General features: G+C 48.1%; 1 protein-coding gene across 1 annotated transcript in view; it reads right to left on the bottom strand.

The window, feature by feature from the left end:
- Positions 1-735: 735 nt before the first annotated feature.
- Positions 736-16,981, bottom strand: part of POLA2 (DNA polymerase alpha 2, accessory subunit) — a 36,708-nt gene continuing 20,462 nt past the window's right edge. Inside the window, exons 8-18 of the mRNA XM_039470949.2 lie at positions 16,172-16,327; positions 15,588-15,650; positions 14,779-14,821; positions 11,978-12,102; positions 10,696-10,734; positions 9,601-9,674; positions 4,438-4,546; positions 4,048-4,154; positions 3,175-3,234; positions 2,794-2,920; positions 736-1,247 (exon numbers count right to left, since the gene is read on the bottom strand). Coding sequence (XP_039326883.1) covers positions 1,098-1,247; positions 2,794-2,920; positions 3,175-3,234; positions 4,048-4,154; positions 4,438-4,546; positions 9,601-9,674; positions 10,696-10,734; positions 11,978-12,102; positions 14,779-14,821; positions 15,588-15,650; positions 16,172-16,327 — 1,053 coding nt within the window. The 3' untranslated portion in view covers positions 736-1,097. The remainder of the gene's footprint in view (positions 1,248-2,793; positions 2,921-3,174; positions 3,235-4,047; positions 4,155-4,437; positions 4,547-9,600; positions 9,675-10,695; positions 10,735-11,977; positions 12,103-14,778; positions 14,822-15,587; positions 15,651-16,171; positions 16,328-16,981) is intronic.

The raw sequence follows: 16,981 nt of genomic DNA, 5'->3' as shown, positions 1-16,981 counted from the left end.
AAAACAGCTGCTCCTTGTTTAAAGGGAGACCTTTTACTGTACCCTGGTCAGATCTGGGGCTCGATTCCATGTCACCATCAGGGAGAGGTGGGAAGCAATGGTTGATCACGTATTTATCGCTGAGTCAAGGCACAGCCACCAGCGGCTCACTGCGCCCTTGGCCACTTCCCTGCCCTGACCAGCTGGGGTCTGCAGTCTTGGCTCTGGCATGTGAGACAGGTCAGCCTGCTAGCTTAGGACAGAAAACCACATCTGGCCAGTGACAGCCTTTCCCCAGATGCCAGGACACAGGGGAATGGGATGTGCTGTGAACCCTGGAAGCCCCGACCTTGTCTGAGTGTTCTGGGCTGCAGGCAAGCCTTGGCTACTGCACAACTTGGCAAAGCAGCAGCCACCAGGACTCCAGCTTGGGAACAGCCCAGCAAGGCCGCCCCCTCCAGATGGAGAGGTCAGGCTGGGACCACAGCATGCATGTGAGGAACCGCGCAGGGAGGGCCAGGCAGGCAGCCAGCTGCTTGTGCTGCGCCCCGGCTCCAGGGCCCGCCCAGGGCACCTCTGCAGTAGAGAGGTCGCTGGGGCCTTGTGGGGATGAGGGGTGGGGCTGAGTTACCCACTGGACAGGCCTGGGGCTAGACAGAAACCCAGTGTGACCAACACTCTGCTTTCTCTGGACATAGGTCAAATAGGCAACATTCTTTGTCTACTACCAGGAAAAAGAAAGTAGAAGAAAGATCAAACTCAGAAGTCACACTCAGAATTTATTTTTATTTCTCCAAAAGTCGTTCCTGTGTTGATTCATGTAGAAAATCACAAAGCCTTCTCGCCTTTTCTGAGCGGGTGGTATCCGTGGCTGGTTTACTTCTGGACATCGAACATGCACTGAGAAGTAAGAGCTTCCTTCCAGGAGAGGCTCAACTCACAGGCAGGCCGGGCTGCGCGAGCCCTCCCTGCTGGGCCGGGTCCCTGCAGCTGCCCCTCCTTGGCTGGCTCCTCTCTCCTTTACCACCCAACGGTTCACCTGGTCACAGGGCTATGTCTTGGCTCTTGGCTAAGACTGTAAGGGCCCAAACAGCAGAGAACGGCAGAAGACAGAAGCCTCAGATCCTGATGACCTGCGCAGCAACACACGGACTCTGCCTCTTTGCCCCGTCTGCCACCAGCCTCCTGAGGTAGAGTCGGGCGAAGGTGCCTCCCACCTGCCCTTTGGTGAGGCGCCCGGGGTTCACACAGACACAGCCGAGGACGTCCTGGGGAGGAGAGAAGAGGAGACGGGTTTGGAGAGCCTCAACTAACTGGGGTACAATGTGAAAAAAAAGTGACATCAGACGACTGACCCCAAAGAGGGTTTTAGAAAATGGAAATGAAGGCAGCAAAACAACCAGACACATTTTCAGTCACTTTTTTTAAATTTTTTTTTTTTTTTTTGAGATGGAGTCTCGCTCTGTTGCCCAGGCTGGAGTGCAGTGGCACGATCTTGGCTTACTGCAGCCTCTGCCTCCTGGGTTCTAGCGATTCTCCTGCTTCAGCCTCCCGAGTACCTGGGATTATAGGCACACACCACCACACCTGGCTAATTTTTGTATTTATTTATTATTATTTTTAATAATAATTTTAAAAGCTCATAGCTGGAAGTTCAAAGCCAGGAATAATTTTTGGATTTTTTTTTTTGAGACGGAGTTTCGCTCTTGTTACCCAGGCTGGAGTGCAATGGTGCGATCTTGGCTCACCGCAACCTCCGCCTCCTGGGTTCAGGCAATTCTCCTGCCTCAGCCTCCTGAGTAGCTGGGATTACAGGCACGCACCACCATGCCCAGCTAATTTTTTGCATTTATTAGTAGAGACGGGGTTTCACCATGTTGATCAGGATGGTCTCGATCTCTTGACCTCGTGATCCACCTGCCTCGGCCTCCCAGAGTGCTGGGATTACAGGCTTGAGCCACCGCGCCCGGCCTAATTTTTGGATTTTTAGTAGAGACGAGGTTTCACCATATTGGCCAGGCTGGTCTTGAACTCCTGAACTCAGGTGATTCACCAGCCTCAGCCTCCCAAAGTGCTGGGATTACAGGTGTGAACCACTGTGCCCCAGCCTCAGTCACATGTTAACTTGTTGCTAGAAAACTTTGAATTCCTTTTAAGTCTTTCAAACAGAAGAATGAGGTGACTTGGCAGAATGACAATCAGCTCCCAAACTTGGAGACAAACCTGATCTAGCTGTTTATTGCTTTCCCATGTGAAAAACTTTTTTTTTAAACCTCTTGAGGTTAAACTGGCTCTCATTTGGCAAGAGGGAGACTGGTCTGGGATTCCCTGTATGAGACCTAAATCCAAGGCAGGCAGGGTTTAAGGGTGGGTGGCAGAGATCAGAATGACCCGATAGCTTCTTCAAGGTATTCCCAGCGGAGCCAACCTGGAGGTCATATCAGAATCTGGGGGCAGAGGACAGGCAAGTGTATATACGAAATCTTCCCCAGGTCACCTTGATGTGGCCTGGTGAAAGCCCTCATTTGAGGGCCTTCCTAGTCACCTGGGCTCCTGTTCTCTTGGGGAGGGAGGAGGGAGCAGGGGACAATCCCAGTTTTCAGGTTTACTAAAGTGTTTTACTGACAGAGTTGTTTGTTTTCTGGTCCCACCACCTTCCCCAAAGAAACAAGGCCCCAGGGCAGATTGCTAGAGGCCCCATCCCCATCAGCAGACCCATCAGCAGACCTATGAGGGGTGAGTGCCAGGTCATCTAGAAGGGAAACTCAAAGGCTGGGTTCTGTGTTTCTGGGAAAAAGCAGAGTTCAAACCTACCTTCACAAAGTACCTCAGCTCTGATGGGATGATGAAGATATCTGGGGTGACAGGCAGCTGTGCGTAGACATAGAATGTCTCATAGTCAATGGCCATTTCTTCTTGGGGCGGATAGAGCGGGTAGTAGCTACAGAGACAGAGAGAAACAGTCAGCAACGGTTGACCAAGGGGCCCCCTTCTCAGACAGAGTCCCCTTAGGTACTGGCTTCTGCACTGCTGGTGTCCACAGGCCGACTTTTTCTGTGTGTGTGGTGGGGTAGGGGACAGAATGCAGGCTTGTCATCACAGGGTAAAGTGAAGGCTCTTACAATCAGGCCTGTCATAGTGCCATGACCCCAAGGCACTGTCTCCATAGTCAGGGAGTCCCAGTGGCAAGCTCACCTCCTCTGGGTCAGGATGTGCTTGAGTATTCGGCTGAATCTGTCTGAAGTTCCAGAAGAACTGGGAAAGAAAGGAAAGTGTGAACACAGAACCCTGTTTTTCAGCCTATTTCTCTTCAGGGAGGATGGGAGGATTTCATAAACCAGAGAGAAGCTAAATGGCCAAGGCCCAGTGACAAGAGGCTGCCTCTGGGGAAGTTTAAGGACCCACCCACAAGGAGCTGGGTCTGCTCCCACATGAGAAGGGATGCAGGACAGTGGGCTGAGAAATGAAAGCACAGGAATCCCTCATAATCAAGATCGAGGAAGGCCATTAGCCAGCATCACACTGGGCAAAAGGATGCAAAGTTGGCACCACCATGAGGCAGGCGTGTAGCCAGGCTGACCCAAATCTCCAACCTCAGCCAAGGAGCCACACGCATCTCGCTGAACACTCGATTCTCTTCACATGCCCCTTCCCGTCAAGGATGATGGCAGAACCGAGCTGCCTAACTTAACAAATTCTCTGCAGAGCTGGATATTGTACTGGAAACGAAGAAAACCCTTCAGAGAAGGTCACAAATTTGGGAAATAAATAAAAGGGGAGCAGAAAAGAAAATGTAGATGAATTTCCATGCCTTTAAGTGCAAAGACAGAATGGACATGGCCCTTTGGGGACTCAAACGCAGTTTAGAGAGGTGGTAACAGAAACTAATGCATCCAACCCCTCCCCTTGGGTAGAGAGAAACTCAGATGGCCAGAGTCTGACACAACTTGCTGACTTCAGGACTCTCTGGTCAAGACTGTCAAGAAGCCCCTTGATTTTCTTGGCTGCAGAAAGGGCCGGGACCAGAGAGCCAGTCGTCCTGCTTGGGGCCTGGAACACGCTTCTTACCTACTAATCTCCTCGGCCCCCAGGTGGAACAGCAGATCCGTGGACGTCAAGCCGAAGATCACTCCGTTTATGGAGAGGCTGCAGGGCTCCGACACAAAGTGTACTTGCTAAAATGAGAACGGGTTGAAACAAACATTTGTATACCAAAGCTAGAAACATCTTCCCATGAAAGTGGGGGTTGTCTGAGGGCTGGGGGGACCATGGAAAGGGGGCCAAACCAACATACAGCAAACTTATAAACACATTATCCTGTTTAAAAAAAGGAGTATAAGATTCAGGCTGTAGGCGTGCCTTAAAGAGGCCTCTCCACCCTCCCCTTCAGGGCCAGGGCTGGTGGCAAAGGCATGCTGGATTCTGGCGGCCTGCTGGTCAAGGAGTGGGTACTGCTACCTTTTTGTCCTCTCGAGACAGATCGGAGTAGCTGAAAGGTGGCTGGGGGTACACAGGCTCATGGTGCACATCTCTCAATGACGGGACAAAGACAAGGTGGGAGCCGGAGCTAGTTTGTCAAAAGAACAAACAGAAGAGAGAGAAAAGCGAATGGAGTTGAGTTAGAACAGCTGGGCACCAGGCGGGATTCGTCAGGGCTGGAGGCAAAGAGCCCACTCCCAGGGAGGCAGCTCAGAATTACAGTCTGTTGTGAACAGAGATGCTGTTTCCCATGGGACCCTGGAAGTGAAGGACAATTTGTTCTAATTCACACCCATCCATCTGGACGAGGCTCAGACGGCCTGGGACACTTTCTTGTTGCTCTGTGTGGCTCTCTACTGAGAAGACGGAGACTATTGTTTGGCAGAAAAAGGGGAGAAGAAATTGAGATCTAGAAAATCTAGAAAGACTAGGATGTGAATAAAGAATCACAGCCTCAGAGTCAGAGTTGAAATCACAGCTCAGACTCATTACATCTTTTATGCAGGTGTAGCTTGCAGGCATTAAACAGTCTCCCTGCCACACCCTGGTAGAGGGCACGGAGCTGGGGCATCTTTCCTAGGGAGAAGGCAGACATGCTAAAAAGACCTTAAGACTGCCTTTGTATTTTTTTTTTTTTTTTTTTGAGACAGAGTCTTACTCTGTTGCCCAGGCTGGAGTGCACTGGCGCAATCTGGGCACACTGCAACCTACATCTCCTGGGTTCAAGCATTCTCGTGTCTCAGCCTCCCGAGTAGCTGTAACTACCGGTGCATACCACCACACCCAGCTAATTTTTGTATTTTTAGTAGAGACAGGGTTTCACCATGTTGGCCAAGCTGGTCTTGAACTCCTGGCCTCAAGTGATCCACCCATCTTGGCTTCCCAAAATGTTGAAATTACAGGCGTGAGCCACCGTGCCCAGCCTGCCTTTGTATTTAGAAGATTCAGCTGAAACCTTCTGGCTGACTGAACACTGGACCACAATCACTGGACAACCAAGATACAGACATTTCTAGCAGGATGAGGCAAAGCCCAAGCGACCTCTCTGTGAGCCATCGCAGCCCTCCCCTCTCACGCATGGAAGTAATGCCCTGATTTTCTATTTCTCAGAGGGCTGCCTTGCAAAAATGAAAGAAATATTTAACAGCAACAGTAAAAGCACAGATGACAGCAGATGTTTCTTTTGATAGAGGCAGGAGAATCTCTAGGGTTACAACATACAAATAAAGAAAAAAGTTTTAACTATTTATTTTTCCCAGCCACACAAAAGAGAAAAAAAGCCGTTTCCTTGGTTCCCTTAGCTGACTTTGGCAGAGGGGTCTTTTATACATCAAATAGGCATAAAGTGTTACTTTGCGGGCATGTTTAAAATCCACCAATAACTCTCATGTCCATCTCCTTCTCTTGCTTAAACTGTGTAGACTTCCCAGATGTACGTATATTTTCACATGTGATAAAGATGCTGGTGACAGCTGTCACCCTTATCACTGGTTTGTGGTGTCCTCTCAGAGTATAAACTGAGACTTCTACAACAGAAAATCAGACTTCTGAGACCAAAGATGTTTGCACATTCATTATAGTCCCTTTGACACTGAGCAGCTCACTATGATGCTCCAGTCTACCATTTGGGTGCCAGGATCTGGTAAACAGGCCATGGGGCAACTTGAATAGGACAATCTGTGCTCCAGATCTCAAGGGCTTGACGTCTATGATAAACACAAAGGGCTGAGGTGCAGCTGGCTGCTGTCCAGGGACAAAACTGCCCTATTTCAGTGTAGGCTTTGGAAGAGCAATAGTTAATGAGGAAATAGCCTTCCTGCTCATGGTTAGAAACTGGCTATAGAAGGAGGGATCAGAAAAAAATCCCAACTATGCTCAGCATTGCACAACCTCATACGTAATTGTGGGAGGGTCCTCCATCTGCTCCCGCAAACAGGACGAGAACTGCAGGCTCTGCTTGCTTCCTCTGAGGTGCTTTCTCACTGGCTCTGGCTTTTTAATTAATTTATTTATTTTCTTGAGATGCAGTCTTGCTCTGTCACACAGGCTGGAGTGCAGTGGCACGATCTTGGCTCACTGCAACCTCTGCCTCCCAGGTCCATGCGATTCTTCTGCCTCAGACTCCCGAGTAGCTGGGACTACAGGCACCCACCACCAAGTCTGGCTAATTTTTGTATTTTTAGTAGAGAGGGGTTTTGCCATGTTGGCCAGGCTGGTCTTGAACTCATGACCTCAAGTGATCTGCCCATCTTAGCCTCCCAAAGTGCTGGTATTACAGGCATGAGCCACAGCACTCTGCCTGGCTCTGACTTTTACTAATGATGAATCAGCTTAATGCTCTGCATTTCCGACCTCTCAGGAATACAAAGAAATTCTCTGCCCAAGGACCATTTATATACTGTTTCTAGAAGGGTGGGGCAGCTCCCCTGCCCCGTGGCACACACTGGTCATAGATGAAAGTGCCTGGTGGTGCTGGGCTCTCACCCCCAGTGGAACAATGCCTCATCTGTGCTTTCTTTCTATCACTGCTGTCAATACCACATGGGGTAAGGAACCAAAAACAGAACCCAACCTCAAACTGAAAGCACCCAGCCAGAGTTAGAGCACTGCGACACAGTCCCTCCCTGTTCCCAAGGGCTGACAAAAGGAGAACACAGCCCTGCTCATGTGTTTTGGGGGCTTATCTCCTGAGGACTTCTAAGCACTCTCCAGCCTTGATGAACTTGATCAGAATCACACACATCTGGGGAAGAAGAGGGAGGCACTTGCGTCACCTTCATTGGAGGGAGGGAAGGAGGGAGGAAGGGGCAGAACCAGCCATCCATTGTTATCACCAGCATAACCCAAGTCTCTGATTCTGGGGTGAGTTGGGGGTGCTCTTTTTTTTTTTTTTTTTTTGGAGACGGAGTTTCGCTCTTGTTGCCCAGGCTGGAGTGCAATGGCGCGATCTCGGCTCACCGCAACCTCCGCCTCCTGGGTTCAGGCAATTCTCCTGCCTCAGCCTCCTGAGTAGCTGGGATTACAGGCACACGCCACCATGCCCAGCTAATTTTTTGTATTTTTAGTAGAGACAGGGTTTCACCATGTTGACCAGGATGGTCTCGATCTCTTGACCTCGTGATGATCCACCCGCCTCAGCCTCCCAAAGTGCTGGGATTACAGGCTTGAGCCACCGTGCCCGGCGGGGGTGCTCTTTATTCCAGCTGTGACACCTGCCATCCTGGCCCACGCTGCTGGTATAAGAAGGTAGTGTTAGCCGGGCGCCGTGGCTCACGCCTATAATCCCAGCACTTTGGGAGGCTGAGGTGGGCAGATCACCTGAGGTCAGGAGTTTGAGACCAGCCTGACTAATATGGTGAAACCCCGTCTTTAAAAAAAAAAAAATGAAGATAGTGTTACAACTTAGTGACTCTGGGGTAAGTTCCCACAGCTACAAGGTGGAAGATTAGACATCTTGTTTTAAAAAACCACCTTTATGATAGACTTGTTTTTAAAAACTTAGCCTCAGGAACATTTGTATTTTATTAGCTCAGCTACAGGCACACAGATCTTGGGAGGAGACTTACCACCTATACCAACTTCTTTCAAACGCTGGCACTGGGGGGAAGGGACAGGAATGGAGGATGTCAGGTTTCTGAATAACTTTCCACTCCCGGCTTCAGCCTCTTCCCGGAACAGTGACTTTCCTCTTAGATGGGAACTGCAGAGCTCTCGCTTCACTGCTGTGACTTGTCACAGTTCCTTCCGTTTGGTCTATGGCAAGGATTCAAGGCCCCACCCTCACTGAGTTTCTACCACCACTGGCTCTAGCCTCTGGTGTGTCCCATGTACCCTGGGGAAGCACTGACTTGGGAGGAACTTGGGCTCACCCAAAACAATCGCTTACACAACCAGATGTTTTGGGTCTCACAGGATTTTACTATGTAAGTCACCAAACACTTCTCAAAACCATCCTGGGAAGATTCCCGTGGAATATTAGTTTATACAAGAAGGAGTGAGAAAAGGAACTAAGTATAGAAGAATAAGAGCAATGGAAGAGTGAGACCTTGTCCTTTCAAGTATGTTTATCTTTGTGTTTTACAAAAATGCCTCTTAACTTGGTGTCCGCACTTGAAGTTCAAGGGTTCTATCTGATTTCAGTAGTTCAAAAAGAAGAAAATAGGAAGTGCCATGATCTTTTTTTTTTGAGACAGAGTTTCAATCTTGTTGCCAGGCTGGAGTGCAATGGCGCAATCTCGGCTCGCTGCAACCTCCACCTCCTGGGTTCAAGGGACTCTCCTGCCTCAGCCTCCCAAGTAGTTGAGATTACAGAGACGCACCACCATGCCTGGCTAATTTTTTATTTTTAGTAGAGATGGGGTTTCACATGTTGGTCAGGCTGGTCTTGAACTCCTGACCTCAGGAAATCCGCCTGCCTCAGCCTCCCAAAGTGCTGGGACTACAAGTGTGAGCCACTGTGCCCGGCTTTTTTTTTTTTTTGAGACGGAGTTTTGCTCTTGTTACCCAGGCTGGAGTGCAATGGCGCGATCTCGGCTCACCGCAACCTCCGCCTCCTGGGTTCAAGCAATTCTCCTGCCTCAGCCTCCTGAGTAGCTGGGATTACAGGCATGCACCACCATGCCCAGCTAATTTTTTGTATTTTTAGTAGAGACGGGGTTTCACCATGTTGACCAGGATGGTCTTGATCTCTCGACCTTGTGATCCACCCGCCTCAGCCTCCCAAAGTGCTGGGATTACAGGCTTGAGCCACCGCGCTCGGCTTTTTTTTTTTTGAGGCAGTGTTGCTTTTCGCCTAGGCTGGAGTGCAATGGTACAATCTTGGCTCACTGCAACCTCTGCCTCCTGGGTTCAAGTGATTCTTCTGCCTCAGACTCCCAAGTAGCTGGGATTACAGGTGCCCACCACCATGCCTGGCTAATTTTGTATTTTTAGTAGAGACAGGATTTACCAAGATGGCCAGGTTGGTCTTGAACTCCTAACCTCAGGTGATGCGCCCACCTCTGCCTCCCAAAGTGCTGAGATTACAGGCATGAGCCACTGCGCCTGGCCCTGCCATGACTTTTAAACAGTTTCAGTTTCTTAATGGGAATCTCTGGAAAACCTAGGAAGCTTAAGGTTCTGCCCAGTATTTTGAATTCTGACCTTCTTGTGCCTTCAATAATTGTTCGTAGACACTGCTTGAAAATGTCTTCAAATGGACTTGTCAGTAGACAGTTCTGCAACAAAGGAAAGGAGATAAATTTAGAAGGCAGATGTTTGGTGTTTATTCACTTGTTTAACATTGTTAGGTGACCCAAAGATGCCAGCTGTTGTGCTACAAGCTGAAGGAGATGCAAAGAAAAAGATGTGGTCTTTGTCTTAAGGAGCTAAGTCTGGTCAAAGGCAGGAGAGGAGATGTGGGAATTAGTCCTCTTTTTTTTTTTTTTTTTTTTTTTTTGAGACGGAGTTTCGCTCGTTACCCAGGCTGGAGCGCAATGGCGTGATCTCGGCTCACCGCAACCTCCGCCTCCTGGGTTCAGGCAATTCTCCTGCCTCAGCCTCCTGAGTAGCTGGGATTACAGGCACGAGCCACCATGCCCAGCTAATTTTTTGTATTTTTAGTAGAGACAGGGTTTCACCATGTCGACCAGGATGGTCTCGAACTCTCGACCTCGTGATCCACCCGCCTCGGCCTCCCAAAGTGCTGGGATTACAGGCTTGAGCCACTGCGCCCGGCTGGGAATTAATCCTCTTGAATGCAATCTGAGAGAGACTAAAAGGAAGAGTGCTTTGAAATATTTTCCGTAGAAGGTAAAATATCATGAGACAAAGGATCAGAGGTTCCAGACCTCAGCGATGGAGATGTCACAGCAAGGCCCATTCATGTTTTATGCAAAGGACAGCAAGATATGAGTTATAAGCTTGGGGTATCGGCCAGGATAGGTACTTTCACAGGGCAGCCTGTGACTCAGCACTGGCATTTGTGCTAGTGCTCTTGTGCCTTAGCACCAAGCATCACAAATAAAGGAACGCTGGTACTGATATATTTATATGTACATCCCCTAGCTTTCAGACAGCCTTATATTCTAGTGAAAAGAAGCCCTCGGATTCAAGATATTTATTAATAAAGTGCCCTGCTATTAATGTGCTTGTTACAGATGTGGGATAAAGTGGGATAAACACTAAAAAATAAAAAGTGAGAGCCTGACTGAATGCAAGTACCCAGGAGCCCTTCCTGCCCCAGCCTGAGTCACTCACCTCCACTTGTTCATGCTTAGCATCCAGGAAAGGGCCAAACTGCAACGGGAGAAACAAAGACACCAGAAGAACAAATCAGAATCATATATGTGTCTGTGAATGACTTCAGCTCACCTCTTCTGACAGTTCTCTGCCCAGGGCCCAGGTATCCCTCCAAGGCTGCCTGTAGAGCCTGGGAACAGCTAGCATATGGGCTGGCGGGGGCACCAAGCCAATTTCAAAGGCAGAAGCATGTGTGCCCTGGATGGAGGGAGGCTCCCAGGGCCCCATAACCAGCACTACAGCCCCCTATAACATTGGGTTCACAGCTGTAATCATGCAGTGGCTCATGTCTGTAATTCTAGCACTTTGGGAGGCTGAGGTGGGCAGACTGCCTGAGTCCAGGAGCTCAAGACCAGCCTGGGCAATATGGTGAAACCCTGTCGCTACAAAAAATACAAAAATTAGGCATGGTGGCATGTGCCTGTAGTCCAAGCTATTGGGAAGACTGAGGCAGGGAGGATAGGGTAGGATCACTTGAGCCCAGGAGACGGAGGCTGCAGTGAGCTGAGATTGCACCATTGCACTCCAGCCTAGGTGACAGAGTCTTGCTCTGCCTCAAAAAAAAAAAAAAAAAAAAAATACACACTGGACTTTTTTCTGACTTTCTAAACCTAGCAAGGGAAATTGACCACCATACTAACAGTATTTTGAGCTTTAAAAAGAGATTAGTTCAGAAGTTGTAGTAATGAGAAAGAGGTAAGAATACTGTAAAATCAATGAAGCGTGGTAAAAAAAAAGTTGAACTTTTATTTATTATTAGTATTTTTTTTTTTTTTGAGATGGAGTCTTGCTCTGTTGCCCAGACTGGAGGGCAGTAGTGCAATCTTGGCTCACTGCAACCTCCGCCTCCCAGGTTCAAGCGATTCTCTTGCCTCAGCCTACCGAGTAGCCGGGAGTACAGGTGCCTGCCACCATACTCGGCTAATTTTTCTGTATTTTTAGTAGAGACAGGGTTTCACTATGTTGGCCAAGCTGATTCAGAACTCCTGCCCTCAAGTGATCCACCCACTTCAGCCTCCCAATGCGCTAGGATTACAGGCGTGAGCCACTGCGTCCAGCCAAAGTTAGGTTTTTTAATTTAGTGAAGGCCTATAGATCATGTATACCTCTCCAAAGACATAACGAATGAAAAGGTATTTTCTAAAAGGAGGAGGGACTGACATACTTCCTAAAAATTTAGAACTGCATTAAAACTGTTTTCCAAGGCCATCTCCTCAGCTTTCCCACTGGTACGTCTTACCAGGATGCAGACATCTGGCCGGTCGTGGTTGATGACAGCAATCAGGTCGAGGAGGGGGTCATATGTGATGCTGTCAGATGTCGTGTATGGCCCACAGGCAACTAGCACCATGGTTTGCTCAAAGTCTAAGATAGAGGATTGTGGGTCTTGATTAGAAGAGGACTGGCATTAGAATGGTGGAAAGAGAAAGGACAATTAGGGGAAAATGCCACAGGATTCAACTCATTGAGTCCTTTATGTGTGCAACTCTGGGGACCCAAGGTGAGGAAGACCTCATGTCCATCCTCCAAGAACACTCCACTAGGTGGTAGAGGCAGAGAGAGGCAGTTACGCCAATACCTGGAACACACAGTCGGCACTTTACGAGCAGTGCACATGAAAGATTCCAGGAAAGTGGCAGTCAGAAAGAATGCACAAGGTAGGATCTGCTTACACTTTTGAGAATTTTGGGGGATCAAGGGCAAGGCAGGGTACAGAACAGCACTGAGACCTGGGTGTGGTCAGTGTTAGGAAATGTCTGGTGGTCCAGAGTGGCTGGAGAATGGAGGGTACTGAAGAGCCCAGAGAGACTTGCTGGGGTCAAAGGCCTGCAACAGGAGACTCCAGGGTGATGGGGTACAGGGGCCACCTATCACGCTTTGCCCTTTGTCTAACAGCAGCTGCTTTCCTTTTGGAGAATCAGCCCTCCCCTCCGCGAGGCAGTCCACATAGGGCTGTAAATTGGGTGCTCTGTCTTCCTCTAGCCAAGGGCAGGCACATGACCCAGTTTAGGCCATTCACACTCCTCCCAGGGTCTGCAATCTTGAGGTGAACTATCCAAGGAGAGAAAAAAGGTTGGAGCTACTATTCTAGCTGAGGTGCCCAGATGAGACAGCAGGGGAATTCCTGCTTCCTGGGCTCTCATCCCGGTTCCAAGCCTGGGTTTCTAGTCACTTGTCCAGTCTGTGAGCTATCTGGATCTCCCCTAATAAATTCATGCTTTCTTATTAGTCTGAGCCAGTATCTGTAGCTTACAACCATAAAATCCAAAGATCCCTGGCTTCTTAATATGCTGTTTAGTTTCTTGTTGTTGCTATAACAAGTTATCACAAACTTAGTGCCTTAAAACAACACAATTTTGGCCAGGTGTGGTGGCCCAAAGCCTGTAATTCTGGCACTTTGAGAGGCTAAGGTGGGAGGATCCCTTGAGCTCAGGTGGTTGAGACCAGCCTGGCAACATGGTGAAACCCTGTTTCTACAAAAATTAGCTGGGTATGGTAAGTGTGCACCTCCTGGGCCTAGAGTCTCAGCTACTTAGGAGGCTGAAGTGGGAGGTTGAGGCTGCAGTGAGTTGTGATCATGCCACTGTTCTCAGCAAGACTCTGTCTCATTAAAAAAAAAAAAAAAAAAAAAAAGCCCATGAATTTATTATCTTACAGTTCCAGAGGTCAAAAATCCTAAAATGAAGGTGTGGGCAGGGCTGAGTTCCTTCTGTCTGGAAGTTCTAGGGAGGAATCTATTTCCTTGCCTTTTCCAGCTTCCAGAGGCCACCTCCATTCCCTGGTTCATGGTGCCATCTTCATCGGCAAAGTCAGAAGCCTACCATTTCTCTTATTTTTAAATAAAATTTTTCTTTTTTAAAAAAAAAATTTTTTTTAAAGATGGGGTTTCACCATGTTGGCCAGGCTGGTCTCGAACCCCTGACCTCAAGTGATCCGTCCACCTCGGCCTCCGGAAGTGTTGGGATTATAGGCGTAAGCCACCATGCCCGGCAAATAAAATTTTTCTTTAGGCTTCCTCAAATCACAGCAGTTTAACATTTCTAAGCTCTGACTCTGATTCTCTTGCCATTCCTCTTATGAGGACCCTTGTGATTAAGTGGGCCCACCCAGGCTAATTCCCCCATCTCAACAGCCTTAACTTAATCACACGGGCCAAAAGTCTCCTTTACCACATAAGGTAAAATATTCACTGGTTCCAGGGATTCCTGGGGCTACGATTCAGTCTACCATAGCAATAATACATGAATTGAGACAGAGCCTTCAAGGGGAAGAGTAGGTTTCATGTGATGGTGGGGTAGAGGACAAGGTTAAGTTTGGCTCTGAGAAGGCTACAGGAGATGTAAACTCCAGTGTCAGCAGTGAGCGCTTGGAGAGTGAGGGCCATGTCTTATTCTGTACCTCCATGAGTGCCTTGTTTAAGTTCTTGTACAAAAGAAGTTCATTAACAAGCTGTTAAACTGCTTCCAAAGGCTTCCCTGGTATATAACTTAGGCTCCTGGTATCTCAGCCAGGTTGATTTCATTACCTGAAGTTGATCTGATTAGCTAGGACTACAGGCACGCGCCACTGCTCAGCTAATTTTTTTAATTTTTAGTAGAGACAGGGTCTCCCTGTGTTGCCCAGGCTAGTCTCCAACTCCTGGGCGCCGGTGATCCTCCCACCTTGGCCTCCCAAAGTGTTGGGAATACAGGTGTGAGCCTCCATGTCCAGCTCACACTGCATGTAAAAAAATTCTTTTTGAAATCGTACACCTTTTTCCTTTCCAAGACAATCTTCAAAAGTACTTGTTAAACATTAGTCTTTAAACAACTTGCTTCATGTAGGCAGAACTCAGGCAACAGGTCGACCAATGCTCATTGGGCTCAGACCAGGGGTCTTGTGACGAAAAGCCTATGAACTCACTGATGGAGGTGCCCTCACCAATTGGTCATATCACTCTTGAGCAGCTTCTGCAGCTTTCTTCAGCTCGGGAAATTGTACTCCTGGACTCATGTCCATCACCTTCATTGTTGGGAAAATAATATTTGAACCAAAACTTACCTCCATCCTCTTCGGTGGGCTGATAAAATGGAAGTGCCACACCCTAAAAACAGGGGAAAAGCTCAAGTAAGGTCTTACGCCAGGCATAGCCTTGGTAAGGAAAGGGAGAGCACCAGGTTAGGGGTGGTGCAGGTGTGTGATGGGAGGACAGTGAGGAGGAGCCAGAAGGCAGCAGAAGGATGTGCCTCTGTTTTGCTCCTTGGATCTGATGGGACCTGCCACTTTTCATTACTGCTCAGAGGAGAAAGAAACCCAGGCAATGGGAGGACACTACTCAACCGTCTTAAAACACCCAGCAAGAAGTGGGAGCAAAACAGGTGCCTGAAGTATCAGTGTACTTCTAGGCAAGGATGGAAGAGAAGGGTGTCTTGCTACTTTTCCGGGCATTCTATGAAAATCTCTGGAGGATTGTTGTCTGGAGCAGGGATAGGTAAGCTTATGCCTCTGAGCCAAATGTGGCTGCAGCTCACTATTTAAATCAAGTTTTATTGGAACACAGCCATAGTCATCTGTTTAAGAGTCCTCTAGGGCTGCTTTTGTAGACAAACGCAGAGTTGAGTCATTGTGATAGAGACCATACCACTACAAAGTCTAAAAGATATTGCTGGCCCTTTACAGAAAGAGTTTCCTGACCCCTGGCCTAGTGGTAGGCTGCCACTTATAGATGGAGAACTGACTAACAAATAAATGGGCTCCTAAAAAGGACCAGTTTCTAGAACAGACAGCTTCTACTTTGCCTGAAGCAAACCAGGAGGCAAGTGGGGTACCACTGTATACCTCACACAGCTAAGTGGGGTACCACTGTGTACCTCATACAGCTTGGTGGCAACAAGTTTCCTGCCAGAGGTGTTGATTCCTTCCATAATTACAACCTGAAAGACAAGAAACAAACCGGATTGCTAAGCAGTAGACATCAATGAAGTCCGGAATATATTATTTTGAGGCAATTAAAAGCATTGTCCAACTACTCTCATTTTGTAATTGTAAACTTGGGGCATTTTTCTAGAAAACAAATTAAGGGCGTTGCATTAGCAATAATAATTACACTCTATATTAGTGATCTAATATTCACCACAATCCTATGAGGTAAGAATTATTATTTCCATTTTGTGAATGAAGACGCTGTGGCTTAGATAGTTAAGTACCTTGCCCATAGCCACGCACCTCGTGGAGTGGAGTTGGGATTTGAGGCTGGGCAGTCGGATCCCAGAGCCTCGGTGAGAGCATGGGGGAAATGGGAATCCCAACAATGGTGTCTGCTCCAGGGCATGTGCTCCAGTCACACACCATGGCAGCAGAGATAGGAACTGAGGAGCAGCCGCGCATGGCACAGCATGTACACTACAGGTGTAAAGAGTGCGCCTGCATCCTGGTGGAACTCCTCCAATCTCACCTGTCCGGGAAACAGAGAATATTCCTTAAGTTCAGATAAATCCACTGGAATTTGAGCACCTGAGGAATGTTCCCGGTCTCCCTCGAGAATCACTGACTTATTGTTCAGCTTCCCGTTGCTATCACAGCCAATCTGGCCCAGCAGAGTGACAGGCTCCTACCAAAGGAAGGCCATAGCATAAGAATGACAGTCTTTGGAGCAGGTGCTCAAAATCTGATGTCAACAGGGTGAACAGCAAAACAAACTGCAAACAACAAATACATTCTTTTGACAGGGCATTGCTTTGACCCTGAGGTGACTACAGCATCATCACTGACTCTCAGGGTGGAAGAACTCTGAAAGGGCATCTTGTCCACCCACCCACACAGCACTTGAGCCCTCCTAGGAGGCTGCCTAAGTGTTAGCATCTCTAGTGTAGGGGAACTTGCCTCTGGATGACCACCCCACCCCATCCTCACCACCCCAGAGCAGCCCACTGTCTTTGGACAGCTATAACTACTTAATAATAGCTAACATTTCTTGAGCTTACTAAATACCATGTACTCTTCTAAAATGTATTCTTATGCATTTTATATGTATTAACTCATTTAATCCTCACAACAACCATCAAGTGGATATTATTGTACCCATTATACAGATGAGGAAAACAAGCAACAGAGAGGTTAGATGACTTAGTCAAGGTGGGTAAAGCTTGGGTTTAAGACCAGAAATTTGGCTCCAGAGCCATATAGTTAGCTACATACCATACAACCTCTTAACAAGAAGTTCTTTATTAAACTGAGCTAAAATCTCTCTCCCATGGCTTCCTTT

The sequence above is a fragment of the Saimiri boliviensis genome, chromosome 6, assembly GCF_048565385.1.
Source record: "Saimiri boliviensis isolate mSaiBol1 chromosome 6, mSaiBol1.pri, whole genome shotgun sequence".
Taxonomy (NCBI): Eukaryota; Metazoa; Chordata; class Mammalia; order Primates; family Cebidae; genus Saimiri; species Saimiri boliviensis.
This window is presented reverse-complemented; position numbering and strand designations above follow the sequence as displayed.